General features: G+C 43.0%; 1 protein-coding gene across 1 annotated transcript in view; it reads left to right on the top strand.

Moving 5' to 3' along the window:
- The window catches only part of ANK2 (ankyrin 2), a 240,292-nt gene extending 230,977 nt beyond the window's left edge, over positions 1–9,315 (top strand). The window contains exons 47-52 of the mRNA XM_065405155.1: positions 1,609–1,701; positions 2,210–2,293; positions 3,214–3,378; positions 4,547–4,729; positions 6,847–6,938; positions 9,138–9,315. Of these exons, the coding sequence (XP_065261227.1) occupies positions 1,609–1,701; positions 2,210–2,293; positions 3,214–3,378; positions 4,547–4,729; positions 6,847–6,938; positions 9,138–9,315 (795 nt within the window). The remainder of the gene's footprint in view (positions 1–1,608; positions 1,702–2,209; positions 2,294–3,213; positions 3,379–4,546; positions 4,730–6,846; positions 6,939–9,137) is intronic.
- Positions 9,316–24,457: the final 15,142 nt, after the last annotated feature.

The following is a 24,457-nucleotide window of genomic DNA, read 5'->3' as shown; positions in this document are numbered from 1 at the left end:
TAAATGCATTACCAATGTGTCAAAAGGCAACCCAAAAGCAAGTTAGAGCACACTTGGATGGGTGTATAGCTAACTTGCAGTGCAGAATTAATTAGTTCCAGACCATTTTGGTGCACCTTGGCCTGAATGCCATTTTTGCAGTTTGAAAAAACTGAACACACAGGGCCAGATCAGCTGGTATAAATTTGCTTGACGCCAGTTATATCAATGGAGCTACACCAGCATCTGGCTCACTGAGCCAAATTCTGCCCTCATTTTCAGCTCCCGCAACTATGTTAACTTCTGGGGTGTTGAGTGGAGGTGTACGGACGGCACAGTCTTGCCTACTACACCTCTTCCCCCATTGAAGACTATGGAGGAGAAAAAAAGAATGCTGTGCCAGTTAGGTTACACAATGAGGAAGTAACATATGGGTGCCACAAGTAAAAGGAATGATGAACAATGTGTATAAATGGCCTGGAGCTTTTTCCAAGTGAGGATGTCTTTGGAATTAATAGCCCCACACATTTCTGTGGGAATTTTTAGTGAGCATTAGGTTCTGGTGTCATATGTTGTATATCATGTATCAATTTGACTACCTCGTTGTTCCCGGGTTTATTGCAGATGCCCCTAGGTAGAGGGCTGAGCTTAGCATTTCAGTTCCAGTCCATATCGAATTTTAACTGATCCATTTGTCATAAGAGACATTTCTGACTTCATGAAAAGGCCTTTGTTCTCTTTATGCTTGGTTTATTCAAGATCAAATAAGGATTTTTTAATAAATGGATGTCTTTACCTATAAATCTTTAAAATATTGTACTTGCTAAACACTAAAGGAAATCAAAATCTGCTTTCCATCATTCCTATTGTTCTTTAATCTTTTCTTTTTTACCATCCTATTAATTGTTTCCATATGCACTGATATATTTGATGATTGGTAAGACTATAGGAGACGGCAACAATTTCCCAGTAGATCTTCTAGTACACCCTACGCTTGTATTCTCTCTGCATTTAGAAGTGCTTCATTTCCCTTTTGAATCCTCTCTTAGGCAAGAGAGAAAAACCTTAAGACAGGCCACTAACTGTTGTTTTTGACATTCCCAAATCTAGGTGGCAGTGCTAGGAATTAAATAGATGGTTGTTTCCCCCCTAGCTAAATGTGTTAGTCCCGGTACATGTGTGCAGTGCTGTGCTGTGCAGCTGTCAGAGGATAGGAAACTCATTCTTATACTATTGGTTTTGTAATGCGTCATACAAAAAAGATCTGAATTCAGCACTGATACGAATGGTACCTTATGTCCTAGATTTAGCAGTTTTATACAGCAACACTGCTGCTGGCCAGGTTATCGCAACCTCCAGTAAAAACATCTTTTAGAATAGGTTAAATATGTTCACCTAAGAGTTGTCATCCACTCTAACCAAACAATGAATTTTATTAAGATAAAAGAGAGACAACGAAAGGAAAGTGGTGAAACGCTGTTCATAGTCCACATACATGTTTCTCAAAGAGGAAATATAGTAGTCAAAAACCTTGAATCAAAACTTTCAGAATAGATTATAACTCTGGTGGAAACGTCATAAATACAACATCAGTATGATAAATAGAGCAATGCTTCATGCTTCTACTAGGAGCTAGCAGAGGAATTAGGTGAGCTAGAGACCAGCTCAGATGAAGAAGAGATGGTAACGACCAGGGTCATTCGCCGCCGGGTGATTATTCAGGTACTGAGTATTGAACTACTGCACGTGCCACTGGCAATTATGTCCTGGTTACATCTGTAGGAAACCCTCAGAAGGTCTGCTGCTAAGGCAACCACTTATGAAGTTGCCAAGCTCCTGAATAATGCATGGCAATTAAATAACTTCGATAATGTTATTCTAATACGTTTTAGGGCGGAAGATAATTACTGTGGGACTGTCAGCTATAGCATATATTGTGGAGATGCCTCAGTAAGGGAACAAGGACTTTGTTTTGCTTTTTTTTCAGTCCCACACATGGCCAGGTGAACTAATATTTATTTGCCTGTTGGGTGTGGTATAACTTTCCTATGCATGCCTTTTACTATTCATTTGCTGAATGTTTTATGGAGTTTAACAACTCAGCATTGATGCATCTTGACTGCTTTTTCAATTCTTACTTTAACCAACTAATAATTTTTATGGTGTTTATTTAAAGCATCCACTTATATTAAGGCATTGCTTAATGCAGTTTTGTTCTCTTGTCGTGCAGGCTGATGATATGCCAGAAATACCACCGGAAACGGTAACAGAGGAGCAGTACACAGATGAACATGGCCACATTGTGGTGAAGAAGGTATTGTCAGTCATACGCTCGGGTGCATTCTTACTGTCCTTAGGTAAAATGTTCAAAACTGCTTAAGGTACTTAGGAGCTGAAGTTCTATTTTCAAAAGTAACTTAAGGTGTGCAGGAACTGGAATTTCTGTTTTGCAGAAAGTTTGTTGTCATCCCAAAAGCAGAGCGACATTTATTTGTTGTATCTTTATTTTATGCTTGCGGTTGAGCTTTTGTTTGTTTGTTTTTGTAATTTCACTGACATTTTATTACAATCTTCATTTTCCAAAGGAAAAATGTTCTGTTGGAAAATGTTCAACCAGCTCTATGGAGGAGCATACTGCCAATTCAGTTTCCATGAGACTTAGGCTCCTAAGTATCTAAGACTTTTGAAAATGGGACTTAGGCTCTCATATCACTTTAGGTGCTTTTGAAAATTTTTACTTGTCTTAGTGGAGAAAGCACCATTGTGTGGTTATTTTTGTACAGAACTTTCCATCACCTAGGTGTCATTAATTACTATGGGCCAGATATTGATACCTTTTACTCACAATGAGTAGCACCAATGGGAGCGTGATACTATTCAGTGTCAATAAGGGTGTCCGAATCTGTCCCTATGAGAACTGGGCAATCAAAATGCTTGGGGTGACAGATTTGGGTTTTGCATCTGCTTAACCATTTTTCAGCACGTAGATATTACTGAGATAGGCACTTTAGAAATAGATGATAAGAGTGTATGTGCCAATGGCAAAACTGTTATTGAGTTCAATGAGGCCAGGATTTCACCCTCAGCTTATTAATGTTTGCTAAGTGCTTCAAGATCCTTGAATGGGAAGGTACTACACATAGTACAGAAGTTTAAGGTCTGGTTTTTATTGTTAAGAGTGCTGTACCTAAATGTTGAAGTGAACTGAAGACAAAAGTAAGTTTATCCCCTTAGGTCACCAGAAAGATTATCAGGCGATATATTTCACCAGATGGCACAGAAAAAGAGGAAGTCCTAATGCACGGAGCACCACAAGAACCTGTTATGATTGAAGAAGGAGATGGGTATTCCAAAGTCGTAAAGCGGGTTGTGCTGAAGAGTGACATTGAACAGTCTGAGGTGATCCTTTCTAAGATTCCTTTTCATGGAAGGAAGAGAGCTGTAGAAGAACAGTTCCCTTATCCCTCCCCCCACAACTTATTCTGTGTCACCACAGTGTACGACTGAAAGTGCTTGAATAGGTGTTTATCTTTGACTTTCAGTGTGCTGGTTTTAAAAAAGTACTTTAAAGGGGAATCAGTAAGAACCAAAGGCAGACTTTCAGTCTTGTGATATAAATGAAGATTAAATTTTTCTGGCTTGAGCCCCACAATGAATTCAGTGGAGCTTCTGTAACATAATCTCTATCAATCCATGCTTTCTATGTTTTGTTTTTAAATAAAGTAAATGCAGCGCTTTCCTGGAGAAGGAATTCTTGTGTTTACCCACAGTGTGTTTGGTCTGTGGATAGTGACAAATGTTTCCATGCCCCTGCAATCTTTGATTGCTAACAAAGATATCTGTCAGTAATGTAGAATCCTGGAAAAAACCTACTCATTTCACTTATGCACACAGATGAATATTGATTTTCAGTCTCCTTTTATGAATGCCCTGAGCAATCCAACACACCACACTCTTACGCAACATGTCCCACACCCAGGAGAGTATAAAAGTTCTCTTGTCATTAGCTCTTTAACCTGAGTTATCAGTATTTCTAAGAACAGCAGTTTTCTGTAGATGTCAAACTATCAGTTCAGAATGTTAGATCAGAAATTGGGATGGAAATAGAACAAAATCTTTGCATGTAGCAATGAGCCAGGCACAATTTATATTATGGAACATTATTTCCAAATGAATTATCAAGTGAAAACAAAGAGGATTTTAAATTACTGGGCTATAGCTCCTCTGAAGGTTGCATTGGCTTTATAGCCATGGAATTAAAGCATGATTCAGGAGTTAATATTATTTTAAAATTTCCTTCTGAAGTCATATAACAATAATTCATACAATCTGTGCAATCCAACCAAAACTCAGTGCCTAGCCTAGTCCCTAACAGTCACCCTTCTCAGTATTTGTGTGTACACACACACACAGTTCTCACAGAGAGAGAGAGAGAGAGACTTGTTATATTTAATTAATCTGTCTAAGTAGAAAGTGATTAAATAATAGTATGTAGATTGTGTTAAGGATTTCCCCAGGCTGAAAAGATGATCTGTATGGTCTGCAATCCATACCTTCTTCTTACCAGGTGACATTCTCTGAACCCAGTGTTCTGACGGGTGCCTCAGAATTTCAGGCTGAACCAGTGGAAGGCCGGAAGGTCAGTAAAGTTGTAAAGACCACAATGGTACAAGGAGAGAGAATGGAGAAGCACCTGGGTGATGCTAGTTTAGCCACTGATCTTCCATCAGCCAAAGAAGACTTTGAAGAGGTAAAATGCCTTCATTTGGAATTCACAGAAAAATAAATATAAATCTGGCACTGTGGCAGAGCATATACGGACAAAATCTACCCCCATGGCAGTAAACAAACTAACACCTGGCAGTATCGAGCCCACACCGTTAAGGAATTTGCTGCTAAACACTTGAAAACAGCTACCAACCCCTAGGGATAGCTGCTGCCACATGGGGATAGCTACAAATAACTATGGGGCTATAGTTACCTATTCCTAATAGCTAACCCTGGATATCAAGCTATACCTGCCTACCACTACCAGTTGCTACAGCTAGATAAGTATAGCTGTCAATATCCATCTACAACAGGGGTGGGCAAACTTTTTGGCCCGAGGGTCACATCTGGGTGCGGAAATTGTATGCAGGGCCATGAATGTAGGGCTGGGGAGGCGGGAGGAAGTGCAGGGTGTGTGAGGGGGCTCGGGGTGCCAGTGGCGCAAAGGCAGGCTCCCTGCCTGCCCTGGCCCTGCGCCGCTCCCAGAAGTGGCCAGCACCACATCCTGGGGGGAGAGGGCTCTATGCGCTGACCTCGCCTGCAGGTACCGGCGACGGTTCCCTGTTCCCAGCCAATGGGAGCTGCAGGGGGAGCAGTGCCTGCAGGCAAGGGCAGCGCTCGGAGCCCTCTGCCCCACCCCAGGGGCTGCAGGGATGCGGCAGGCAGGGACACTGCCTTCGCCCCACTGCGCCGGGCTGGCAATCCCATGGGCTGGATTGAAAGCCCTGATGAGTCGTAGTTTGCCCTCCCCTGATCTACAGCTAGGTAACTCTATGGATAGCATCCTAATCTACAGGTCGATCTGGTTCCTTGCTGATAGCTCCCAGTTACTATGCATATTGATGAATAGCAAGAGACAGCTACCCACCACTACAGCGTGGGGTACAAATAGGTATCTATAGCTACAGCTATGGAGAGCTATCCATAGCCACAGGTGGCTATTCCTAGGGATAGGTCATTGTTTATAGGTAGAGGAAACAGTAGCTCTGGAAGAGTGCCAGACAACCACATCGCTATAGCAATCTATACCTACCACAGAGATGATCCTATTAAAAAAAGCAAAGAACTAGGGAACAAATTAGTATGTTGAAAGCCGTTGGGGAAATTAGAAAAACAGGAAAATTCCATGCAGCCATTTAGAAAATTGTTTCCCATGTGGTTGCCTCCTAATATTCTATAAGGCCAAGGGTGCGATCCACACAGGGACTTAGGCTCTGTAATGCTGAGCATCACAGAGCCTCAGCCCCAGTTCATTGGCCAAGGAGAGTTATGCACCTTCAACTGCAATCCACAAAGCCAGCACATTAGGCAGGAAGCCGCCCATCACTGTGGCGCACTCTGCGGGGCCTGAAACAAAATGGGCACAGGGCATACTACCTCCCTTATAACCAGCCACAGTCTGGGAGACCCCTAGTGCAAGTTCCCCCTTTTCCTGAGGGGAGAGTTTAGTGATCTCCGCAGCATGGGGCAGGGGTCGCTTGCTGGAGGATTCTCTGCGACATGAAGTCTTTAAATCACGATTTGGGGACTTCAACAGCTGAGTCAAGGGAGAGAATTATTCCAGGAGTGGGTGGGTCAGCTTTTGTGGCCTGCATCATGCGGGAGGTCAGACTAGATGATCATAATGGTCCCTTCTGACCTTAAAGTCTGAGTCTGAGAATCTCCCTGCATTAGGTGAGTGTTTTAGAATGATGCTACACCTAATGAGTAAATCTTTCATTGGCCTACTTAATTATTCTGTTCTTTATTTAGAGTGGAACAACTGCAGGAGGAGAGATGGTGGGAGCCCCCCGCCCCAGAATATTCCTTAGCCTTGTAGTTAGGACTCTCACCTGAGAGTCAACCAATACCATTTCAAAGTTAAAAAGGAAACACTGTGCCAATAATGATGGACTACTTTCATTTTTTAACTAGAGAGATTTTTAAGGGCACAAATGGCCCCTCTCTCCAACTCAAAGTCAACAGGCATGTAGCACTTCAATGGTTGTCATGCCTTGCCTCTGATAGCCCTTACAAAGCTACAAAAACAACCTAATGCAGAAGTATTAAAGTGTGCAGTACAATTAATTACCTAAGGTTGTGTTATGTGTTTCACTTTAGGCTTTGAGTTTTACATGTAACCAAATGAAAGTCCAACTCCCCACTTTAGTAGAGAAAGAGATCATGAAAGAGGATGGATCAATTATTAAAAGGTTTGAGTTGGCATGGCAGTGAACTTTTAACAAACTAACACTGAAAAGTCAATAGGTTGACCGCGGGCCAAATCCAGACACTTTTGAACAGACTCCTGACCTAAGGTTTACCTGACATACTAAATGATGTAAGCTAATATACAGAGTACAGTGAAGGGAAAAAAAATCAGGCATTGGAAAACTCCCCTCTTAGATAACTGGCATCAGCAATTCAGGCTAAGATAATGTATAGCTGATTTTACAGGAGATGAGGAATAATGGATTGTAATTAGTCATTTTGAAATTAATTTAATTTACACAGCAGCTGAAAACTCAGATTCCATATTCCTTCCTTTTTAACCATTTAGTTTGATGAGTATTTTCAAACATTTGAATGAGCAAGAATGAGCTGGTTTATGAGTATGATTAGAGTTGCTACTCTACTATGTAAATGAGGCACAGAGATGAGCTGTTCAGAAGTGTTTGGAATCCAAACCTGGATCTGATTTTTTTAATTGAGGGGTTCTCAATTAAATTATCTGGTTCTGAATTTCCAGCTAGATGTCATCTCTAGAAAGTATCATAGGGAGGTTTTTACTGCATAAGACAGTCTTTATATATACCCGTCTCCTTGTGACTATTTAATTGGGGAAGGCAGAATATCAGTCACAATATTAACCTAAGAGAAATAGGATTACTTTCGAGAACTGGAGATTCTATTATATATTTTTGAAAAGTATATTAAGAGCAAAATGTTTTAAAAACATTTTATACAGCATATTCAAAATTTTAGAGAAGACAAGTCATAATGAATTGTCTTGCTCTGTGACACTTCCCCTATCCCCCTAGAGACATTATGCCCAGTGTTACATCTAGAGGTCCAATTTCACTAGATGACTTCATTGATGTTTTTGCTTATTAATGCTAGCAGTGAATTTGGCCCTCTAAGTCCAATCACCATGCATAGGGTGGCAAGAATGTCAGATGAAAATATTATTGACCTAGTGGCTAGCAAATGTGTGTCCAGTGATAGTAACTCCACCCAGGATTTAACAAAAAGGTTTGGAGTTACTTAAAATTACACAGAACATGTGTATGAGAGGGAGGAAGTAGATTGACTGGGCTTAGAGGAATAGGTGATAGTAGTAACAGGACTGGCCCAAACAAGTGACACTAAGTCTGAAATATTTACCAGACAATCACAAAAGCAGACTGATACTGAAGAGAGGGTGTGGGGAGGGAAGAACCACCACAGGAGCATGAACTTCAAATGCCAGCTTAATAAGTCTGACAGGCTCCTGTAGGCTGATTTACTTTTACTGTAAATGAATGCATTTCTCTCTCCTCTTTGCAAAGCACACTGTCTCTGGAAATATTCTGTCTCCCCCAAATGTTTGCTTACTTTTGTATGGGTTGGGACATTAATGAACATGATATAGCCTAGGGCAAATCATTGTCCTGCTGGAGACTGCTGATAAATACACATGCATCTCACAAGCAGCTAACTTGGCTAGAAGATGCCAGCACTTTGAGTTAAATTCCTTTTCCTTCTGAAACAGAACAAACAAAGGCCAACAACACACCCGCTCACTGAGCCCAACAACTGAGATTGTAAAATACCATTATAATGTTTTATAATCTTTTTGTGGCAGGCAGGTCATTTGTTTAGTAGTGAGTGCCTGTCTGAAGTAGTCAGTGAAAGATGGAACAGTTATGAGAAGGACAGTGTATAAGAGAAACAAAATTGATAGTGGGCGTAACTTCAGACAGACAGACCTAAGTAGGAAAGTCCTGCATGGATTTCAAAAGCTGTTGCATGCTGGTACATTAGAGCATATATTTTTCCAGGCATTTGTTTTAAAATTGCATGATGTAATCCTTGTGAAAAAAATCCAACAACTGTTTTTAGCTGTTTTTTCACAACACAAAACTATACAAGATTAAATTTAAAAAGCAATCTGATTTTGGTTTCTCAACTATTTAAGCTTCTAGTCACTGTTTGTTCAGAACATCTGAGCTCGATATTTGGGGTCGTCAGCTACAGTTCTTCTCATATGATTTACCATCTTGCTGCCTTAATATTCCACCAGTCCTGCTCAAAAGGAAGAATGTCTTTTACAGAAATTCCATGCTATGTAATGTAATTAATTCTGCAGGAAAGGAGGAATGCTTTTGGGGGGGAAAAATGCCACATTCATTTACTTACTCTCTTGTCTTTAGGACAACAATGAATAAATCCAGCTCACAGAAGAGGACTGTGGTGAAGGACCAGTATGGAAAACATGTTCTTGTGGAACAGCTGGAGAATAGACCAGAAGCACGGGATGATCTCCAGCATGACCTCCAGCAACTTCTTAGACATTTCTGCAAAGAGGACCGGAAGCAAGAGGCCAAATGAGAAGCTGCCACATCTCACTACCCCCACCACCTATCCAATACGCAGCATTCACTCTCGTCTATAGATATAAACTTCATAATTTACATAATCTCTGGAAGTCACTGGCATTTCTTCTTCAGGCACCTACAATGAATTCAATTTTCCTTTCTTTTCTTTTTGTACCTGTAAGCTAATTTGTGACCAAAGATAGCATCCTTCATTCAGGATGGTTTATCCACTAAGTCATCACCTTTATGCTGTACTAGGAACTTGTGAACTTTGCCACGTTGCTGTTCCTTTGCTTCTGCACTAGCTCCAATCTGATCCACAGGCCTCTTATGTACATGCATCATAAAAAAAGGCTATTAACATGTAAACTGTACATAGCTAAAGTGCTTGGACTTAAAGACCTCAAAAAAACCCACTGCCCCTTAGGACTACTTTTAGCATTGTGGATTACAAGGTCTATTGAAACTGCTGAACAGCAAGTAACAACAAATATTGCTAACACAATCGACTAAAGATACTCTGGGGAGGAAGCACTGCAGACCTTCTGCATCCATAGGACTTCCAGTTTAGTGATCTCTTAGGAAAAGGCTCTAAGAGTCAGTCTGATAACCTTGAAACAGCTGTTCCCATGACATTACAGCTGACTGTGGCTATCAATACTACTAAAATTCTTGGACAGCCACTTAAAGAAGGAAAAAATACCCAATTAGGTAACCAACTTGCTAGCAGCTATATCTATGGCACATTTGCATCTGGTATTAAAATCTTTTAGATCTGGACATGTGGCAGGGTGTATTAAACAGCTGTAACTACAGTAGTTTCCTGTTTTCATCACTGCTTTAGCAAACCACATTGTCTTATTGGTGGTACTTCCTGCTGGCCACTGCACTGTAGATAATTCTATGGGAGAAAAGACTTACCTACTATACAAAAAAAAAAAAAAAAAAAAGCTTAGACTAATTCACCACGTTTTATCAAGATTGCCTCTTATCTGATACATGCATGTGGCATTTAAAAATCAAATCCTCTTGTAATCATGTCAGAGGCTTGTTAACCCTCTTAGCACTGAGCGAGCAGTTTTTATCTTCCAATTAACTTTTTTTTTTTTTAAGTCACTGACTAGGGCATAAAAATGCTTGAAACATTCATTTTGTTAATATTTGGTTTATATTTCTAAACTAACCCTCTGAGAATTGTAACAGCATCCCTGCACTTTTATTTTGAAAGAAGGGAATATAAAAATCTGAAATATTTTTTGTCCTATACTTTATTCTACTAGTGGTTGGATCGCTGTAGCATTTTAACATATATAATATATATATATATATATACACACACACACATACATATAAATGTACATTTTGAATCAGTTATTTGATAAAGAAAAAGTATATTCAGAGAAGATGAAAATGAGTCAAGTCCTCCTCGGGTTGATATTTTTCCAAACGTATCTGGACTTTTACTCTTGTAGAAAAATGACTCACTCAGTGCTCAGAACATTTAAAAAAAAAAAATACCACCCACCCATCAAACAATGGTACTTCCTCATTAGAGAGAAAACATCTTGGGAGATTTGGCTTCCTGCAAGCAAAGCAACCCAAGGCACCATGCTAATGTTTTTTTGGCAGTCAGATGGGAAACAAGCATTGTTGGTAGCCAAAATAAAAGAAACCCAGGATGAAACATTTCAAGACACACCATGGCTTTCTAATTGTCAAGGACAGCACTGGATGACCTTCAAGAACAGGGCTGTAAAGAAATGCATTTCTGTTGTGTTATTTGCGGTGCAGATGATGTTCTGTGTAACAACATAATGGTTATTCACCTTTTGATTTTTTGCTGTGTTATCAAAGAACTTGAATACTGTGCGAAGAAGTGATTTTTAAGTTGATGAATCAGCATCTTGTTCCCATGGTGATAACACTAACTGAATATATCTATGAGGGCATGTATTAGTTAAATAAACCTACAGCACTAACAATACATAGCTGCAATGTGTACAATGGCTGATTTAATTAAATAAAATGTACAAGTGTTAAATGTAGCAATAATGGCTTGGTCTTTTTTACTACTGATTTGACATTCTGTATCTTGATTTTTCTGGCTTCACCACCACAACTGTCCCATGAAGACTGAACTAGTCTCACATTCAACATGAACAGTATTTTCCCCCTTTTAAGTTCATTTATTTTATAAAACTGTATGGTTTCAGCCCTTAGTGGTGAGCCTGTTACCATAATATGCAATGCAATTTGTCACTATTTCCTAGAATAAGTACAGAAAATGATGGTAAATGTTGGCTTTAAGAGTGACCATTTTACTGTATTAACTTCATTGAACACCTGAGGGCACAATTTGCCCTTAAACTGTGCAACTTTTAGCTTTAATATGTACAGATGTGGGCCAAATTATGCCCTTGAGTCCCATTGACATTACATATGGAATTGTAGAAAGTATTGGCCCAAGTGACTTACCCTTAAAAGATTCTGTCCCATCTTATTCCTCTGCTACCCACTGAAAATATGGGGTGTGGCTGAGTTGGTGCAGAATTTGGACCATAATAACATGGACACAGAGTCCAAGTCTGCCAAGGAATATGTCTGGAGTAATTGTATTGACGTTAGATCAGTGTAACAGACCAGACCTGGGCCTGAAACGACAGCCCTCACATGTACTCAAGCCTGACTGATGCCATAGAGAATTCGTTTCCATAAGGAATGCAGGACTGGCCAATGCAGTTCAGGTAATTACATCTCTAACTACTTTGTTAAACATACAATTTTCTGATGCATGCAAAGGAGTTTTGTTAATAATGGGAAAAACTGACAAGTGATCTCAAAACAAGTTCTGTGAGCACAGTTTATGCACGATTTCTGTAAATTCCCTTGCTGAGATAATTAAGATAAAAAGTCTGCCACCAGGTACCAAGTTTCTTAAAGGATCCAGTTTAAATAATTTTTAACTCCTAAACTAATTAGTGAGTTACAAGCAAATCTGCTCAATGCTCTTTGAGAGAAGAGAATATGTGCTGTAGTTGTAGGGAGGATAAGATTTTTTTTAAAATACATAAAGAAGTTGAATCCATGCTGTAAGTGTTAATTAAAAAAAAAAAAAAAAAAAATAGAGTCTTCACTATGGAGCTGCTACTAGTGCCTCTATGGTAAGCTAGTACAACCAACCAGAAATTTAGTCCTTGAATTTACTGACTTCTTAGTTTACATTTGCTATCATATTTTAAACAGAAAAGTTTCTCATAGAAGATTCATTTAAAGGATTAAAATATACTAAATTCTGGCAGCTTGTAAAACAGTCTTATTCCTTCCCCATTCATTTTATATGGTTTCATTGTCAAGTGATTAAATGTAGGCTTTGTACTCTCATCCTTTATGCCACTGTTTATTTTAACAAGACTGTGAATGAGATTAATGTACCCCTTTACTCACATGTGTTTAGAGCCACTTGTACTGAAGATAGAGGACACCTTGTAAACAATTCCAAAACAAGAAGCCAGTGTAAGTTACCTAGAAGTGGCTGAAGCATAGTTAAGCAAAATGCAGATTCTTATTGGCATGAGTATTTTGTATTGTTATAGCATCATTTGGTTATAAGGAGGCTGTTGGGGGATGTCTAACATGGGGGCTAGAAATAACATTAGCATGCTGTTATGTTTTATAGATTATAAAATCCTGATCTTACTAGAAAAAAGTAACTTTTTTTTTAGCTTGTGACTAAAGCTTTTAGGTGTTCACAATCCTTTTATAACTCTGAACAAGCACAAAATGTTCATTGGAAGTGGAAACATTTGCTCGAGCAACCTGTTGCTTGTACCCTTTAAGGAGTCAGAGACAGAGCAAGCAAGAACGCAGCAGAAGTCTTTTGGAAGGAACACAGAGTGCAGACAGACTCCTAAATTCTCCTCTTCACCTCCCCATGCCTTGCTCTAAAGTCTAAATACCATTGATGTATGCAACCTGACTGGTTTATAGACTCTTGAGAGCAGATTGTAGGTTATGCTATATCTGGAAATTGTTCCTGGAAGCCGGGTTATACATTAGAGAGAGAGAGAGAGAGAGAGAGAGAGAGAGAGTTCTGACATCAGCAACTGGTTATACCAGAACTAGTAGACAACAGTTGACCTGGGTCAACAGTACCTGCAACTGTGAATCCTTGCCCCTCCCTTTCATCAGCTTGCACTTCTTACTGACAGCATAGACTTGTAAGTTTACTTCATGCACCCAGCCAGTGAGCAAACCTTTAACAAAACACACCAGTTCCCCAGACCTTCACCGATCTACGAAGTAGAGTGTGTATTGCTGTTCGTCTAGCAGCTTTCCAATCACCCTGGTTAATTTTAAGCAATTAAATGAACCAGAAAGGGATGTGGATACGACTTGCACCTATGGGTATATCCACCCTGCAATCCACGGTTAGCAGACCTTGGGTTTGTTAATCTAAGGCTCGAGCGTCTACACTGCATTATGTGGGCCTGAGTCCAACCACCCATATCCAAGACTTCCTAGCGCCCTCCCAAAATGTGGCTGCTCTAGCCCTTTGTTTGCATGTGGAAAAACTTGAATGACCACCAAATTTTACACTCCAGAAAACAGTCAGCCCATGGGATACTTTTCGTAGACTCTTAGAGCATGAGTTCAGTGGGGTTGTGTCCACACTGCAAAGCAATAGGGCTTGAAGCCTGGGTCCCAGTTCAACTCAAGCTCAGATCCTCCACCCACCTGGGTTAGCATAATTTGTGTGTAGACAGAAGCACGATTAGGCTTGAGCCTGAGTTCAAAGCCTGGGCTTCCATTGCAGTGTAGTAGAACCACTACACGTGATTGGCATGAGAGAAAATTGATTACAAGCTCCATTAAACACTGTAGCTACCTAATCTGTTTTATGTGTGTCTCAATCAGGAATGAACCCAGCTATTTAAAAGTTCGAGCTCCACTTACAGGTACAAATATAACATTCTCTTTTGTGCCAAATAAGGCTTGGGGAATCATTTCCTTTCCTTTTCTCTCCTCCTTAAATTGCTTACTATTCATCCCTTCCCTCCCCCCCCCCCCCCCCCCGAGAATCAAAGCCCACTCATTTTTATCAGGTGTTTAGTACAGGTTGTTTATAAAACATAGGTCATCCAATCAGAGAGCAGAAACAATATCATGATTGAGGACCTCAATCATAGTGTAAAGTGTAAATCATGAATACTCATAGCAGAAAGTTTACTCACAAGCTCTTGAACATTTACAGAAAATAAATTAATGAGCTGTTCATGCATAACATAAAGGGCCTAAATTCAATGAATAAATTATTCATTCCCAATTGATCAGGCAGACCTAGAAATCAGTAACAGTGATAAAATTCATCTTCTCTGATTCTGAGACCTACATGCTCTTAGCTGTGACATGACTCTGAATATAATTGTTTATCCAGGACTTACTCGGTTCTGAAGAGCAAGAAAACATGACTTCTGGTTCTCAGTTTGCTCTGCTCCAAGGCCCCTCCCTCCATCAGACTTATTTGCTAGTCATTGGTGTGATGAGGTATAGTTGAAAAACATTTTAGCACGTATATAAACAAAGCTATCACTGATTTGATTCCGCAGATTTAGAAGCCATTCTAGGATGGATGAGGAATTCAAGTCTGTCTTTCCTGGGACAATTTACACATTGGTTGATCAAACTCTAAGTGAGGAGAGATGGGTTACATAGCTTAAAAAACAACAACATATAAACTGTACATAACTGGCTGACTCACAAGATGTCAGAGGATGCCTTTCATGACTGCCCTTACCATCCTGCCAGAATGCAAGGTGTCTGTACTTAAAGGCATTTTACACAGCTGGTTTGAGTATATGACTCCCCTGGAGGAAAAGCTGTTAGGGCTAGTCCACATTAAAAGCGCTGCAGCTGCATCATTGTAGAACATCTAGTGAAGATGCTCTATGCGGACGGGAGCAAGCTCTCCAGTTGGCATAATAAAAGCTACCGCCTCTCACACATGGGGCAGCTCTATTTGTGCGAGAAGCTTTCCTGCTGACATACCAGTGTCCATATCAGCACTTCGGTCAGTGTAACTCATGTCGCTCAGGGGGTGGGGGGGGGTGGCTTATTCACACACACACACACACACACACACACACACCAGGAGCAACATAAGTTATACCAATATAAGAGGTAGTGTGTAGAAGCCCTTAGTCTGGTTAATCAGCACCATGCCCGTACTGTCAAGGAGTAGGGGAGCTACCAGGAGGGCAGACATCACTGCAAAAAGATCAGGAAATGAAAAGTGATTTTAAAAACAGAAAGATGTGTTCTCACCCCCCCCCCCCCCAAAAAAAAAAAAAACTTCTCATTTTCCAGTGAGGTCCTGACCAAAACCTTCCTTTCCTCTTTATAATTTTACATTTTCAGGTTCAGGAATGAGAGCCATGCACAGGCTAGACTGGGTTCCTCAGATAGATGTGTTCTGTGTATAAATATGGACCCAGGATTCAGAACTTGAAATTAAAACACACACTGGTCAGCTACTGCCCTGTGAAGTGCAGAACAGAGAGGTACTGAGCATCCACAGTTCCCATTGATCTCAGCTGGAGTTTGACAAATCTGGCCTTAAGGGCATCAAGTAGAGTAGACAGGGCATACAAGATGGCACCTGAGAGCTACAACACAAACCCCTTTGTCTGTTTCAGCAACAATTTAAACAAACTGAGATCAACAAGTGAACAGCAAAGTGAAACCTATTAGCATGCAGGCCCTTCCACCCATCCTTGTATGTTATCAGACTGAGTTAGCTGGCTAGCATCCACTTTGTAAGACGGTATTCCTCACACAGACAGCTTGATTCACATTTGTACTAAGGCCCCTACCCATCGTCACTCTGGATAAAAGAGAATCAGGCCCCTCCATTCCTTGCTTCTCCAAATGTTTTACACTGTAGATCCCTGGGAAACCATTTGCAGATCACTAGTGAACAGTGGACTACGTAGAGCCATGCTTTCACATAGCATTAGTAGGGCTGCTGTCACTGGTGGGGTGGGCCTAACGAGTAATATTGTCCTTTCCTTGGTCATTGCTTAACACGGAGACCCAAAATTTCCACGCTTGAGCACTTTAAAAAATGCTGCTTGTGTAACCCACACACCTCCTCGGTGTGGTTTCTGTCCCATCTAGTGGCACCAAGACCACTTAGAGAGAGATAAAATGAGTCTGCTCTACAGCTTAGCTAACAGCAAGTTGGCTTTTAGCTCACGCAGTAGAGGCTCATGCACTAAGCTCCAGAGGTTCCTAGTTCAATCCTGCCTGCTGATTACTAGGGTCTGTTGCCATTACACTTGTACCCAACTACAAGTAGCAACTCCCAAAAGTGCCTTTTCCTGCTGTCCAGAACATAAGGGAATACAAGAGAGGTACTTCCTCAATTTATCAGGAATCCGAAAAGATTTCTCATTCAAATCAATGAGGAAAAACTGTGCCCAGAAGAGAAAGTCACAGAGACCGCTCTGTGCTGCATAAGAAATTGCCACCAGCTCAGGAGTGGACAGTCTTAATGACAACTCCCTCATCCAACGTCCTTCACCTGAGCAGATCATACCTTCTTCTGATGCAGCTGAGGGGGTCTAACATTTTTGTTCCACTTTGGCAATACTAATTGTATCAAACTGAACTGAAAATGGTCTCCCTCCCACCCCTATTTCAGGTTGCCAGGGGATCATCTTGGGACAGTGAAAGAGTTTGGAGGAGGGTGCAGAACTGAGCATCCCAGGAACCTTGCTGAACACTCCCCTCCCTGGGTGGGAAGAACAGAAGGGGGGATTCCAATTCTCCTCCCAGCTTGCTAAGATGGGGAAAAGAAAACATCCAAGGTGAAATCTTGACTCTATTGAGGTCAACCCTGGAGCTAATATTGACTTCAGTGAGGCCAGGATTTCAGTTCCTGTTTCCTGGAAAGATCCAGGGAGAAATTATCTACTACTCTAAATTTCCTGACCAGCAGGGACACACAAGGATCCCCAGATCACTGGGGAAGCTGACCACATCTTTCAGTCTAGGGAGGACAAAACGTGGAGCCTTGAGGTGAGACATTAGATGGAGGAGAGGCAGTAAAACACACACAAGAAATGCAGGCAGAGGAATCTTTGAGAGGTTTGGGGGAGCCTTTACTTTTTGGAATGAGGAAACATCAAAAATTCTACAATGAGATGGTGGTCAGTCCCAGCCCACTTCCTATTGGCCAGCTGCTTGCGTCATACAAAACCAACATCTCAGCTGGCAATAGTCTGAACCCTGCTGGAAGTCTCATGAAAAACAAAAACGCATAGCCCAAGGACTTGAAGAGGCAGGCAGAATTACTGTGATCCCTTCTATACAGGACTGACGCTATACCAATGCTAGATTCTGGTCTACACTGCTGTCAATCCAACAACTTTCAGAAGCTCCACAGTCACTTGAAAATACCAAACACAAACATAGGCAGATTGCAGTTGTACCCAGACTACTAGCATCTAACCTATTGTGACCATCATTATTAAAGGAAAAGAGCTAAAGTTGTTACTCTTACAGATCACTGATTGTACCATAGGAAACAGATCTACAGAACTGAAAAAGCAAGTAATGTTATTTTACAACCAAACAAACACCCACAAATTAAGCCATTCTGGGGACAAAAAGTAAGCCTTAAATTGGAGCTGGCCAAGATTCTGTGAAAACTTCAGTTTTACTAGGTAGCCACTAGAGGGGAGCAGTTCACAAACTTTAAACAGAACAGCTGAATTGCTGTGTAGATCAGATTACTGTTCTCTAGGAGCTAAATTTTCCAGTATTAGCAATACAAACCAAATATCAAATATGAAAGAAATTAATTATAGAAATGTAGTTCTGGAAGGGACCTCAAGAGGTTATTTAGGGTCTGTCTCAGTGCAGCAGGAAGGACGCGTATACCTAGGCCATCCTTGACCAATGCTTTTCTAACCTCTAAAATGCCCCAGTGAGAGGGATTCCACAACCCTTGTAAGTACAGTATACGCCTGATTATCCAAATAGCACAGGGGACACAGAGTTTATTCAGATAATTGGCAGGGCAGGAGTCATTCAGCAGCAGGGTGGCCTCCCCACCCCTTCCAGGGGCTTCTTCCGCCTCCTCGTGGTCCACGATGACACCCAATCCCTGGGAGGGAGGGAAAGGGAGGCTGCAGTCTGGGTGGGGCAGAGCAGAGAACACAGACCAGGATTCTTCTCTGTCCCGCCAGGACTGCAGCCTCCCCTGCACCTAGTTTCTGCAGGGAGCCCTCTTCAGCTCCACTGTCATGGCACCACTCATAGACTTTAGGGCCAGAAGGGACCATCATGATCATCTAGTGCAGTGGCTCTCAACCTTTCCAGACTACTGTACCCCTTTCAGCAGTGATTTGTCTTGCATACCCCCAAGTTTCACCTCACTTAAAAACCACTTGCTTACAAAAATCAGACAAAATACGTGTCACAGCCCACTGTTACGGAAAAATGCTTACTTCCTCATTTTTAACCATATCATTATAAATCGTGGAATATTAATAGTGTACTTACATTTCAGTGTATACTGTATAGAGCAGTATAAACAAGTCTATCTGTATTACATTTTAGTTTGTATGACTTTGCTAGTGCTTTTTATGTAGCCTGTTCGAAAACTAGGCAAATATCTAGATGAGTCGATGGAAGACCTCTGGTTGAGAACCACTGATTTATTCTGACCTCCTGGACACTGCAGGCCAGAGAACCTCACCCACCCACTCCTCTAATAGATCCCTAACCTCTGGCTGAGTTTCTGAAGTCCTCAAATGATGGCTACGGACTTCAAGTTACAGAGAATCCACCATTTATACTCATTTAAACCTGCAAGTGACCAGCTTCCCATACTGCAGAGGGAGGTGAAAAATCTCCAGGGTCTCTGCCAATCTGACCCCAGGGGAAAATTCCTTCCAGGCCCCAAATGTGGTGACCCAGAGCATGTGGGCAAGACCCACCAGTCAGACACCTGGCAAAGAATGCTCTGTAGTAACTCAGAGCCCTCCCCACCTAATGTCCCATCACCGGCCATTGGAAATATTTGCTGCTAGCAGTTGTAGATTACCTACAATGGCATGTAGCCAATCTCAGTTTATCCTCAGCAGCCCCTCTCTAGCTCCAGGAACTGCAGGGGAATCCAGGCCAACACTCTACTCCAGGTTCGAACTCAGGGTACCTCTACACAGCAGCTACAGTCCATTTCCTGCACTTTGCTGCCTTTCCCTAAACTGCTTCGATATTTCCTGGCCTTCCCCCTACTTCTCTGGGTTTGCCAGTCTCTTCACTCCCTCGTCCCAGGGAGTAATTTTAGGCAACTGATCTCGGAAGCCCCCAAACAAGTCCCTTGCTTCTCCCAGGGAGTGGCTGCAGACTTCTTCCTGCTGCCCCCTTTGCTTCCAATTTCCTGTCTTTTCTAAAAGCCCTGCCTGTCCCTCACAGGTGAGCTTCTCTCTAATTAGCTGCCTCCAGCCTGAAGTTTTCCCCCATTGCAACCTCCATGTCCAACCTTTCCTCATAGGCCATGTTTTCTCAACCTCTTAACTCAGTGGTCCCTAAACTTTTCAGGGTCACACACACATCCCTTACCCCTGTCTGTGCCCCCTGCCGACAGGAGTAAGGGGGCCGAGGCTGGGGCTGCAGCTGGGAGCAGGGCCAGGGCCAGGAGCAGAGCCCGGGCCAGGCAGGAGCAGAGCTGGGGGCAGAGTGGGGCTGGGTGGTGCTCCATCCCTACCCCCCATGGGGGTTGGCCGGGGCCACACCCTACCCCACAGTTTGTGGATCACTGTGTTAACTATATATTTTTAAAATACATGTTCCCTTTCCTGTGTGACCTGTGGCAAAAGTCAGGCAAATACTTAGAAAAAAAATCTTCAAGGATCTGAATTTTTACACTGTTTGCTTCAATTGTATTTCTATGCCCTTGGTGTTCGCTGTCAGTGAATTCTTTGCTTCAATATCCATGGAAAATAAATTCTCATACAGAGTAAATGTGTTGAAAAATATTCATTGAAAGCAAATTTTTGATTTTCAAATGTGAGTATTTGCACCAGCCACCTGATTCTAAGAACAACAGATCAGGGAACAGAAACATCCCATGTGACCTCTATGTCCAATCAGAACTGACCAAAATAACTCAAATTTTGAAAACTTGCAACTAACTGCTTGTCCTCTACAGAAGGTTAGGGCTGTGGTTGGGGGTACGGGCTGGGGGGTTTGGAGTGTGGAAGGGGGTATGGGCTCTGGGCTGGGGGGTGCAGGCTCCAGGGAGGGGCCAGAAATTAGGGGTTCCGGGTGCAGGAGGGTGCTCTGGGCTGGGGCTGAGGGGTTTTGGGTTGCAGGAGGGAGCAAGGGCTCTGGCTGGGGATGCGGGCTCTGGGGTGGGGCCGGGATGAGGAGTTTGGGTGTGGGAGGGGGTTCCAACCTGGGGCAGAGGGTTGGGGTGTCAGAGGTGATTCAGGGTGCGGGCTCTGGGCGGCACTGCCCTCAGGTGGCTCCTGGGAGGCTGGAAAGCTCGGTGTCCAGCTCCGCGCAGCTCCCAGGAAGCGGACAGCATGTCCCTCCAGCTCCTAGGCGGAGGGGCGGTCAGAGGGCTCCATGCGCTGCCCCTGCCCGCGAATGCCACCCCACAGCTGCCATTGGCTGCAGTTCCTGGCCAATGGGAGCTGCAGGGGCAGTGCTCGAGGTAGTACCTGTGGGTGGGGGCAGTGCGTGGAGCCCCCCAGGCTGCTCCTTCGCCTAGGAGCTGGAGGGACATGCCGGCTGCTTCCTGGGAGCCGTGCAGAGCTGGGCACGGAGCCTGCCAGCCCTTCTGCAGCCAACCGGACTTTTAGCAGCCCGGTCAGCACCAGGGTCCCTTTCTGACTGTGTGTTCTGGTTGAAAACTGGACGCCCGGCAACCCTAGCCACATCTGCAATTCCCCCTCTTTCCAAACCTCCATGTTATAGTGGGTTGAATTCCCACAACAGAGCAGTGCTGTTAGATGCATGAGCCCAGTATACCTTGCCTTTCTATGTGCAGAATAAGTACCCGTTCTACTGCCTTTAGAGATGACAGACATGATTTGCACTATGATATTATTCATATGACTAACAAAGCAGTTCATCAGTCATACTTCAGTTGGCCATTTTGTCTAATGATTAGAGCTATATGGAAAGTAGAATTTAGGTTTTACAAGAAATTCTGCAATTTTGAAATTTGCTTTTTTCCTAATTGCTTCATTGACTTAATAAAACTTTTCACAATAAAGATATTTAAATATGAAAATCCATTTAATGCAAAAATCCAAAGTGTTATGTTTCAACCTTATTGAAATACTCTCCCACAGCCCTTTCCACCCCACCCCCGAAAAAAACCAACCAACCAGCGCCTGCTCAGTTCCTTCTTGCTGGAATACTCTGACAGAGGGGAGGCAGGTGGGATTTGGAATGGACATGAGCAGCACATCTCAAAGAATAACAGTTACGAGAGGTAGATAACCATTTTTTCTTCTTTGAGTGATTGCTCATGTGCATTCCAATAGGTGACTTCCAAGCAGTTTCCATGGGGAAGGGATCGGAGTTCACCTGATTGCTGAGTGCAGGACTGCCCTGCCAAAGGCTGCATCGTCCCTCACCTGTTGGGTAATGCATAGTGTGACGTGAAGGTGTGGATAGAAGACCACGTTGCTGCCTTGCATATGTCCTGGATAGGGACCTGTGCCAGGAATGCTGCAGATGACGCCTGCGCTCTCATGGAGTGTGCCGTAAGCGGAGAGGCTGGAATTTTAGCCAGGTCATAGCAAGTCCTGGTACAGGACGTGATCCATGATGAAATGTGCTGGAATGAGATCAGGAGCCCCTCATCCTTTCTGCAATTGCAATAAAGAGCTGTGGTGACTTACAAAATGGCTTTGTGCGCTCAATGTAGAATGCTAGGGCACACCTAACACCCAGGGAATGGAACATGAGATTTAAAATATGTCTTGGTTCACATGAAACTGGGAGACTACATTTGGCAGAAACACAGGGTGAGGGCGTAGCTGCACCTTGTCTTTATAAAAGACCGTATAGAGGGGCTCGGAAGTCAGAGCTCTGAGCTCAGATACCCTTCTGGCCAAGGTTATGGCCACCAGAAAGGCCACCTTCCAGGAAAGGTAGGACAGAGGGTAGGTCACCATGGGCTCGAAAGAGGGCCCCCCCATGAGTGCGGACACGACCAGGTTGAGGTCCCACCGGGGAACAGGCCGTCGTACCTGGGGATAAAGTCTGTCACAGCCCCAGGCTGGTGGTTCTCCAAACCAGCCAAACAGAGAGGACTTCGGTTTCACCCCACTAGCTAGCCATAAGTCATACAAGCAATTCCCTTAGACACTCCAGTTTCCCAGTATCACCACCAGTGCCACTCGTTATGGGGACGAATGGTTATGAAAACTAGTACCCCAGTAAAAGAAAAAAAGGTTCTCCCGACCCCAAAGGGCCAAGCCCCAGACCCAGGTTAATATACAAGTCAGATCTTACCCACAAATCATGCTATTGCCAATCCTTTAGAATCTAAAGGGTTATTCATAAAAAGAAAGAAATATAGATGAGAGCTAAAATTGGTTAAATGGAATCAATTACATACAGTAATGGAAAAGTTCTTGGTTCAGGCTTGTAGCAGTGATGGGTTATTCAGTCCTTTGTTCAGAGCTTCAGTTTGTAGCAAGGTTCCTCCAGAAGTAAGAAGCAGGATTGAAGACAAAATGGAAGGGTTACCAAGGCCTTTTATATTCTCTCTCTTGTGTGTGGAAACCCCTTTGTTCTCCTGTGCAAAATCACAGCAACAAGATGGAGTTTGTAGCCACAAGGGCAAGTCACATGTTCATGCATGACTCAGTTTGCAGGTGGCAGCCATTCCTCACATGCTACCGTGAACATTCCCAGGGAGGCTTCTCAGATATGGATTGGAGTCTCCCAAGCTCTGTTGTCAGTTAAGTGTTTCTTGATTGGGCACTTAATCTGAAAATTCCTTTCTCAAGAAGCTGACCAAATGCTTCACTGAAGCCATTTAGAATCAAACACATTGAGATACAAGTACATTGCCAATATTCATAACTTTAAATACAAAAATGATACACAGCATAATCATAACCAGCAAATCATAACCTTGTCATAGACACCTCACTTGACAACCTTTGTACAAAATTTGGTGCAAATATATAACAGTGGTTGCAACAATGATCTATATGGTCACAGTTCATGTCAATAACATCACAGGATCCCCAAAGACTTCAAAGTCGCCCACGAGTCCTTAAGGCTGTGCAGGCAAAAGTCCGTATTTTGGGTGAACAGGCCCGCACAGTCAAAGGGGAGGTCCTGAATTGTGTTCTGGACCTCAGGTGATATCCCCAACACCTGGAGCCATGCACTGCACCTTGTTGTAATGGCAGTGGCCATGGTCCAAGCAGCCGAGTCCGCCACGTCTAAAGCGGCCTGGAGGGAGGTTCTGGAGACCACCCTCCCCTCCTAAATTGCCAAGTGTAGCCAAGGCCTTAGGTGCTTAATGCTCTTCAGGCACATAGGAGTAGCCTGGGTGGCTAATTCAGGGCTGAGGATTCCACTGGGCAGCAGCACACCTAAATGTTGGCCATATGAGATCTGCTCCTAAGAGATCCCCTAAGAGATCTGCTCTGGTTCAAGCAGGGATTAATTCAGGGCCTGGGTCAGATGGGGGGACAGATGAGATGATCACAGGGATCCCTTCGGGCTTTGGGATCTATGAGAACCTTGAGCTGTCAACAGAGACCCAGGGCAGCTCATTGTAAGGGCTGACACCACAGTCATCATCAGCTGTGGATGCCTTCGTAGGAGGAGGAGCCAGGCTGATCTCCAGGTGGACAGGGAGTTTCACCACCTGCAGCTGATCAGTGGGTAAAGCAGGGTCAGGAAGTTTATTTAAAGGCTGGATCTAGGCCGGGCTCCCTCTTATGGGGAGGCCTATGACAGAGAATCTTCTTCAGAAACTGCTCCAGCTTGCAGCTAGTTTGGGGTTTTCCAGACCCGCCCCGCTCTGCTGGTGGGTGGGAACAATCTTCTCATTTCCAGCCTCAGCTGAGCCCTGGTGAGTTTATCCCCATTGGTTTTGGGGACAACAT

The sequence above is a fragment of the Emys orbicularis genome, chromosome 5 (genome assembly GCF_028017835.1).
Source record: "Emys orbicularis isolate rEmyOrb1 chromosome 5, rEmyOrb1.hap1, whole genome shotgun sequence".
NCBI classification, from domain to species: Eukaryota; Metazoa; Chordata; order Testudines; family Emydidae; genus Emys; species Emys orbicularis.
Note: the sequence above shows the minus strand (reverse complement) of the source record. Positions and strands in the feature narration are given on the sequence as shown.